A 9,127-nucleotide genomic window follows, 5' to 3' on the forward strand; every position below is an offset into this window, starting at 1 on the left:
CGTGTTACCAATTGTCTATGTAATATTGCAAACTTATATTACTTCCTGGGCATCAGAGTTTTCACCTGTGAAATGAGGCTCTGCTGTTGTGGTACTTAGCAAGCTTTCTTACAATGCATCTTTGTTCATCTATCCCTTCCACCACCTAAATTGGGAGTGTTTATAAGGGCAGGAAGTGTGTGTGTTTTATTTAGTTTTGGGTCCTCTATAGTGTTCATTGAATGAAGAATGAATGAATGGATGAAGAATGAATGAGTTGGATCATATGATTACATTTCATTTAAGAACTGAGTACTAAATTCTTCTAATATTTAATTGGTGTTTTTGAAACATTAAAAATTAAATGTTAAAATATTACATATTATGCATAATATAGCAATATTAAAATGTTATAATTTCTTATATCTTGATATACAGAGGGTTACTTTATAAAAAGTAAAGGAGAAAATAACTTTTAATTTATATAGTTTAATTTCAACAAATTACAAAATCAGCATTTTTCAACATAAATGAATGGTCTTCAGCTAGGGTAATTTTGTCCCCTAGCTGACATATGAAAATATGTGGGGAAATTTTGGTTTTACAACTGGGATGGAGAGTTACTTGAATCTAGTAGATACAGGCCAGGGATGCTGCTAAATAGCCTACAATACACAGAACACCCTCACTACAAAGAAATATCTGGCCCTATAGTTCCAGATGAAAAATCCTGATGTAGATTAAATTTTAAGGAAGCAATTGTTGCAAATTAACTTTTTTAGTTTTTAAACCAGGTTATGCAAACTTAGACTTCAAGCATAAAACGGTCTTCTCATTCTGTCCAGGAGAGGGCAGTAGTCTGCACAGTAGACAGCCTTGTGTAACTCTTCTTTCACATATCTACATGTTTATACTCTTATATATACAAACTGATAAGCATACGCTTCCCTGGTGGCTCAGATGGTAAAGCGTCTGCCTGCAATGTGGGAGACCCAGGTTTGATTCCTGGGTCGGGAAGATCCCCTGGAGATGCTTACACCATCTAAATACACTTGAAAACAGATATAGCTTTTCAGGAAAGCAGTATCTGTAGAGTTCATAGAAGGCTCTGTTCCAGGCCCCACGGGGACACACAGTTAATGTATAACACACAGGTAATTAATAGTACCTGTATAACACACAGGTAATTAATAGTACCTGTATAACACACAAGTAATTATAGTAATTACCTGTACATTTTTCGGGGCGCTTTTAAGCCTACAAAATAGAGAACAATGTTCTTCTTTAATGGAAGAGAGAACGGACTCAGAGAGCGTATGTAACTTGCTCCAGGTCACATTCCCTGTAACACACCTTAAAATGATGCATTCAGGATTTAAGCCTGAGTCTAACTACTACGTTTATGTGCTTATCTCTTCGCCACATCATTTCAGCAAACTGTGTAAGGGAAGTCATTTTTAAAATTAGGCTTAGACGTTTTTCAAAGGGTTAGACCTACAGATACTTTCTTGAACACACAGTTCACATCGTTTAAGCTAGATATTTTTTCCTGCCTTGGCGTATGTTCTTGAATGACTCTACCAATGACATCCTAGGCTTGTGGTGTTCAGTTGCTCTCTAGTGCTTGGGTGTAGGCTCTGAGCATGGTATAGTCACGGGAGCCAGCTGGCTCCACCCCATCCTCCCAGTACAATTCCCAGTTCAGTACCGCACATGGTCCCTAACTCAGGGCCACTGTCATAGTCCAAAGTCTCCAGTCTGCTTGGCACGAGCATAATAGAGATTTGAAGTTTATGTGTTTCAAGCTCACCATTTGCCAGTCTTTTTCTGCATAGGCTACTCCCAGGTACTCAAAGAAGGAAGCAAATCCTTCATTTAGCCACAAGTCGTCCCACCATTCCATGGTCACAATATTTCCAAACCACTGCAATTATAAGCAATAAAGAGATAGTTAAATTCCCATGCCTGTGGTACAGAGGCTGAGAAATTTTCAATATAATAATTTGTTCATGTAAGTTTTGTAATGACACAGAAGTAGCAGACATCATACTCAGCATTTATTTCCTGCTTTATTTCTCCCTAGTTGATGCTAAGATTCTATACCTGATGCACAAGCTCATGGGCTATCACAGCAGCCACCCTCTGTTTGTTTGATGAGGCAGATTCATCAGGGTCATAAAGCAGGTTTGTTTCTCTGTAAGTGATGAGTCCCCAGTTCTCCATAGCCCCAGTGCCGAAATCTGGAATAGCAATTTTATCTATGGAAAAAGAGTCCAGTGAGAAATACATTCTTTCCATTTTGTTCATAACATTTCTTACCAAATTAAGTTCTTTAGATGAATGTTTTTTAACAGGCTAAAAATAATTTTTCAGAGTGAAAAACAATCATCTATTTGTATAAACTTTTTAGTCTTTAATGTGCTCAAAATTTCCATGGAACTTTTCCTGTTGACTCCAGAAATCAGTGTCTTTTATTTTTTAAGAATATGATTAGCAATGCTCTTTTCAAGTCCTCTATAATTTTATGTCTTCTGTTTCTTTCTGTATTTCATTTTTATTTGCTTTTTTCCCAAGTGTCTGTTTTGGAGGATATGCTGTAAGAAATAAATTGGTGAGAATTCCACTTTCCAGGTTATCAAGAGTGGTACAAGAGAAATAAACAGAAAAAGACTTTTAAATTAATGTGCTCAATATTTTATTAGATATTAAGCTGATTTTTGTGAAGTATTTCTCTTTCTGTCTCCTTCTCTGATAGTTGTGAAGCAATCAAAAGCAAGTGGGGAGGAGCTTTCACAAAGTTTTTCACAACCATAGCCATTCCCATGTAGAGAATTTGGCATTCCAATTGCTTTGCATTGGTAATTTATTAAAGTAAAGGCAGAAACAGAAAAAGAGAAAGTCAGTTGTTGGTGGTTGGTTTTTTTGTTATTGTCTTCATTTCATCCCTACAGTCATCGGTATGGTTGTTACATTTACAGTCTTTGCTGATACAGCCCAAACTTACTAATAAAGAGTTTCTGATTATAGCACTGTTTTTATTTTCAAAAGAAAACATGTTCCCCTATCCTTCATATTAGAAAAAATATTTATAGTAGGAGCACCAGTTCATTTTAACCGCTGGAGAATCTAGAATTAGTCTTGTACAATAATGGAAAGACTGGAAGTCCATAAGACTGACTTATGTATTTATCCCTATTATTTATTAACTCACTGATGGCAGAGAGGCAATGTAAGCTATTGGGATGGGTACTAATTTTGAAATCAACAAATCTAGGTTGTTCTTTCTGGTTCCACCATTATCAGTGTCTGTAGTTTAATCTTTATTTGGAAATAAAATACTGTACATTTATCAGGTAAGAAGAGAGAATAGACATTAGTCTTGGAGGAATTCAGAATGAATCTTTCAGCATCCAGTAAATATTAGACAAAGAGTGTAGGCATATGATAAAAAAACTAATGAATAACCATTAACTCAGGATGCTAAAAGTGGAGGAAGTGAGTTAACTTAGATGAAAACAAAGGCAATATTAAAAATAAGAAAATAAAAAAAATGGTTCTCACCTAATTTAGGAAGAGAATAACTCATAGCAAAGTAGTCTTCAAAATAGTCAAACACACTTTTAGTTATGTTTGCAGCATATTCAGCTGTGTGCTTTTGCTCTGGCTGGACATATATAGTGAGCTATTAAAAAACAGAAAAATTCAGTGAAAATTCTTCATTTGGTAAAACACAAAAACTATGATACATGACATAGTAGAAAGAAGGTGGGCTTTGGAGCCAGACAAGTCTAATTGAATCCACGTTCTGCATGGCCTTGGGCAAATCACTTCACATCTCTGAGACTCGGGTGTAAAGGAGAAGAATACTGCCTAACTCACTGAGTAATTTCATCAAGGACTGTAAATAACGTAAGACACAATGGTTGGCGTAGTGTAGGATATATTTGTAAAATATTATTACTTTTTTTCCACTTAGAGCATATATTGTCATCTTAATATTTATGTATCTATCTATGTATCTCTGTGTAATTTGTCTTTGAGGAAATAAGGCATATGATTTTTCTTATCTAAAGAGGCCTTACATACATGTTTTCCATTTATGCTTTTCTTTGCCACCAAATTACCCTTTTGATATTTTAACTGCTCTACTCCCAGAGTCCAAAATACAGTGATTCAAAATTTTCGTAAGAGGGAGGCATCTTGATAAGCTACATCTCTAAATACCCAGGATATTATTTTATGCCATGACATAATTTATAAATCAAACCTAGGATAGACTTTTTACTCCCCAGTTCTAAGCATGTATAACCCAGAGTAGCCAGCACAATATTGGCGGAGAAAAACAATATTGAAAAATTGAAACTATCTGACTTCAAGACTTACTGTAATGCTACAGTAATCAAGACAACGTGGTATTAACAAAACAATAGAAAAATAGATCAGTACAACACAATAGAGAGCCTAGAAATAGACCCACACAAAAATAGTCAGCTGTAGTTTGACAGAGGAGTAAAGGCAATACATCAGAGCACAGATAGTCTCCAAGAAATGATGCTGGAATAACTGAATATCCACATGGAAAAAAGTGAATCCGGACACAGCCCTTACGCCCTTCACAAATATTAACTTAAAATTGATTGCACACCTAGATATAAAACTTCTTAAAGATAACATACAAAGTCTATCAATAGATGATGTTGGATATGAAGGTGATTTCTTAGCTTCAACAGCAAAGGCATCATCTATGAAAGGAAAACTGATCAGCTAGGCTTCGTTAAAAGTTTTGCTCTGTGAAAGGCAGTGTCAAGAGAATGAGAAGACAAGGCATCGACCGGCAGGAAATATTTATGAAAGGTCCACCTGATAATTAATTATTATCCAAAATATACAAAGAACTCTTAAAGCTCAACAAGAAGAAAGCAAACAACCTGATTTTAAAAAATGGGTCAAAGGCCTTAATGGACACCTCGTCAGGGAAGACATACATATGGCAAGTAAGTATGTGAAAAGCTGATTCATATCATATTCATCCAGGAGATGCAAATTAAAATAACAATGAGATACCACTACAAACTTACTAAAAAGCCAAAATTCAAAACACCGACAACACCAAATACTGATGCGGATGTGGAAGAATAGGAACTCCTATACGCTGCTGGTGAGAATGCAAAATAATACAGCCACTTTGGAAGACAGTTTTGGCAGTTTCTTATAAAATTAAACATACTTTTACCATATGGCCCAACAATTGTGCTCCTTTGTGTTTACCCAAAGGAGTTAAAACATACCTTGCACAAAAATGTTTATATCAGCATTGGTCATAATTGCCAAAACTTGGAAGCACCCAAGATGTCTCTCACGTACCACATAAACTGTGAACAATGGAATATTATACAGTGCTAAAAAGAAACTAACTATGAAACCATCACAGAAAAACAGTGAGGAACCTTAAATGCATATTTCTAAATGAAAGAAACCAATCTGAAAGGGCTACACACTGTATGATTCCAACTATATGACATTTTGGAAGAGTCAAAGCTATGGAGACAGTAAAGAGATCAGTGGTGGGCAGGCTGAGGGGTGAAGGGTGGAGAGATGAATAGGTAGAGCACAAGTTTTTAGAGTAGTGAAAATACTCTGCGTGATACAGTGATGTTGGATATTTGTTATTATACATTTGTTCAAATACATAGAATATACAACACCAAGAATGACCCGTAAGGTAAACTATGGACTTTGGGTATTATGATGGTTCGATATAGCTTCATCCTTGGTAGCAAATGTAGTGTTTGGAGGAGGAATATTAATAATGAGGGAGGGTATGCATGTGTGGGAGCTGGTGGCGGGGGAGGTTATATAAAATCTTTGTACCTTCCTCTTCATTTAGTTGTAAACCTAAAACTGCTCTAAGAAAGCAGTCTTTTTAACAAAGTTTGTGAGGAATTCAAATGAACTGTATTTGTTGAACTTGAGGCCTGATTCTAAAACCTCAAATAAAGCAAAAGATGCAGTCATCTGGTAAGTTTAAGCCTGTCTACCTAACTAGAACTGGGGCCTCATCACTCTTTAACAAGGAAAAATGAAAAATTATGCCTACTCTTTTCCTTTTTTATTATTTCAAATGCATTGTTAGTTTTGCTCTTCTTTTAGGCTCACCCCTTTAGCCGTCTTTTCTTAGAAGTGAACAATAAGAAAGATCCAATAATTTAAGGGGTGAGTTTCTAAAATCATCTTAAATTACCAGTGGTTAGTGTTCTCCCAGATACTGGGTGATTAACATGCTTGCTTTATTTGCATAAAGTTGTATTCATCTTCATCTCCAAAGCCTACAAAGTTCACTCATTTATCATCCTTTCTTTTAAATTTCATTTTTATTTATTTTTAAGTTTTTGTTTTCCAGAAGAGGTGGTATATTTCCTTACTGCCACTGCCCTCCTGTTCTCTTTGTGAACAACGGCACGCGTTTTCCAAAATGTTAAGTAAAACCGAGGATCCCGTTGGTGGTCACTGAACAAAGCGAAGGTAATTGCCCCCTATGAAATCAAAACCATCATGTTCATATAGCATGACCATGTCATAAACTGAGATTCTCAGAATTCTTCACCGGTGAACTGATTAGTACGTCAGGACTTCCTCAGACTTTCTGTTCTCTTCTGTTAAAAAATTTCAGAAATGGTAGTTTCTCTTGACTCACTCTGCTGTCATCTACACACTCTGGACATTTATGTTCCCATAATATTTGGAGAGTGAAAGAGGGTTGAAAAAGAGGAAGAGGAGATAATAGGCAGGTCTCCCCGTTAGGTGGAGGAGTAGGGAGGAGAAAGGCTCTGTGGTTTTTCTGCCAGTATGTTCCTACTGCCCATGCTGGTAAATTGACTGTCTTCAATCAGAAGGCTTCTGAGACCCTCCTGGAACAGAACGGTAGCCCGTAAGGGTCATTCCAAGGCCAGCGAATTCACTAGCTTGAGCCCGTTAGGAATGGCATCCCCATCTATGAAAGAAAGGCAGGCTTGTTGGGGAGCCCGCGATGAGTACTGGAAGTGTTTAGATGAGAACACAGAGGATGCTTCTAAGTGCAAGAAGTTAAGAAGCTCATTTGAATCAAGTTGTCCCCAACAGTGGATAAAATATTTTGATAAAAGAAGAGACTACTTAAAATTCAAAGAAAAATTTGAAGCAGGAGATTTCCAGCCTTCAAAAATGACTGCAAAGTCCTAGGCTGTTCCTGAACACTTCAGAAAGGTTGAAATTCCTTTTTCTGGACATTCAAAAATACTTTGACTCTGGGACAATAGTAGTTTGAAAGATGGCAGACACCAAAACCTGTTTCATATATATGGTTCTTAATTTAAATGGTCAAATAACAAGATTCCATTATTCAAAGTATGAAGAATTGAAATAAAATGATATGAAATATGCTTAATTTAGTAAATATATATTTTAAGAAAAAATTAAACGTAATTATAAAAAAAAAAGAAGCCTTCTGAGACAATGTAATCAGGTTTTCCTTACTCTCCATATTTCTCTTGTCAGCAGCAACAGGAATGCAGTGTCCTTTAATAGAGTTGTGTTCATGTAAATCCAATAAAAATAAAAGTAACACCTTCTTTTGTTTCTGAGAAACTCAGTATCACAGAGAAGTATGTTCTGTCTTTACAGTCTTGCCAGTCTGCAGATCACCGTGATTGATGACCTTTATTTTGATGCGTCATCTTTTGTGACCACAGAGATATGGTCATATTTGATCAACTTTGATCAACTGAGATAAGCAATTTGATCAACTGAGATAAGCAATCACAGAATATAAGGACATTAACCTTGTAAGAGTATTAGCCAGAGCATATCTGTGTGTCCTATCTGCTATATATCACAAACATATTTTTATTTTAAAGAGTCCTTTCTGCAGGCTTTGGTAGGAGTAGCTAACTCCCCTCCACCATCTGCTAAGCCTCAGCACTTCTGTCATGTTACTCCCGAATTGTCATTGCTTTGTAATAAACTATTGTTCTAAGTTTACACGCTTGCTTCACTGAGAGGATTTTTTTTAAGCATGTGACTAGCCATATTGAAATAGCATGGGTGAGGAAGGAGATATGCATGTATATTCTTTCTTCTTAACTTCTAAAAAGTCACAATGCCTTTATTATTTAAAGATTTTATTAAAGGTTAAATATAAAGGTTTTATATTAGCTTAGTAACTATAACTATCTATGAAGTTTGTAAGTCTTCAAGAACCTACCTAACTTGAATGCATATATTTAGTTTTTAGATACTAAATCCTCTAAGTGGACTAAATTACTGAGATATACCACCGTTGGATACTATTGGTGTAGTAGTGTTAATCGCTCAGTCGTGTCCGATTCTTTGCAACCCCATGGACTGTAGCCCACCAGGCTCCTCTGTCCATGGGATTTCCCAGGCAAAAATACTGGAGTGGGTTGCCATTTCCTTCTCCAGGGATCTTCCCAACCCAGGGATCAAACCTGGATCTCCTGCATTGCAGGCAGATTCTTTACCATTTGATCTACAGGGAAGACCTGTTGGATACTATTAGGCATAACTCAAAGCACTGAATCTATTGAGCTAGCATCAGATGTAAAATCTATGCTTCCTGAAGCCTGGATGCAGTTGATTATTCTTTTGGGAGGTGTGCTTCATCTGTTTTATCAGTGTTGTTCTTGTTGCTTTTCTCTTATCACATGGGAAGCCTACCCAAGAAGGCTTTTAGAGGGGGCTTCCCTGGTGGCTCAGAGGTTAAAGTGTCTGCCTGGAATGCAGAAGGTCTGGGTTCAATCCCTGGGTTGGGAAGATTCCCTGGAGAAGGAAATGGCAACCCACTCCAGTACTCTTGCCTGGAGAATCCCATGGAGGGAGGAGCCTGGTGGGCTACAGTCCATGGGGTTGCAAAGAGTCGGACACAACTGACCGACTTCACGACACGACAGGAATTTGAGAGATGGACTTTGAGTCCACAAGAATTTATTCTAATTGGTTGCCGTTACTTCTTTTTTTTTTTTTTAATTTTTTTTTACTTTTTTTACTTCTTTTATGTGTAATCATTATGGTTAATTATTAGTCTTACTGAGTACTTAAAAATTTCCAGGTAATGTGACACTTACCATGCACATCAATCCTATTAATCTGGCAC

General features: G+C 36.6%; 1 protein-coding gene and 1 pseudogene across 1 annotated transcript in view; one reads left to right on the forward strand and one right to left on the reverse strand.

The window, feature by feature from the left end:
• The window catches only part of ENPEP (glutamyl aminopeptidase (aminopeptidase A)), a 79,639-nt gene that overhangs the window by 47,979 nt on the left and 22,533 nt on the right, over nucleotides 1-9,127 (reverse strand). Inside the window, exons 4-6 of the mRNA XM_010858532.1 lie at nucleotides 3,541-3,661; nucleotides 2,083-2,237; nucleotides 1,790-1,903 (exon numbers count right to left, since the gene is read on the reverse strand). Coding sequence (XP_010856834.1) covers nucleotides 1,790-1,903; nucleotides 2,083-2,237; nucleotides 3,541-3,661 — 390 coding nt within the window. The remainder of the gene's footprint in view (nucleotides 1-1,789; nucleotides 1,904-2,082; nucleotides 2,238-3,540; nucleotides 3,662-9,127) is intronic.
• On the forward strand, nucleotides 6,943-7,314 carry LOC105002070 (annotated as a pseudogene).

Source organism: Bison bison, unplaced genomic scaffold (genome assembly GCF_000754665.1).
Source record: "Bison bison bison isolate TAMUID 2011002044 unplaced genomic scaffold, Bison_UMD1.0 scf7180017864389, whole genome shotgun sequence".
Lineage (NCBI taxonomy): Eukaryota > Metazoa > Chordata > Mammalia > Artiodactyla > Bovidae > Bison > Bison bison.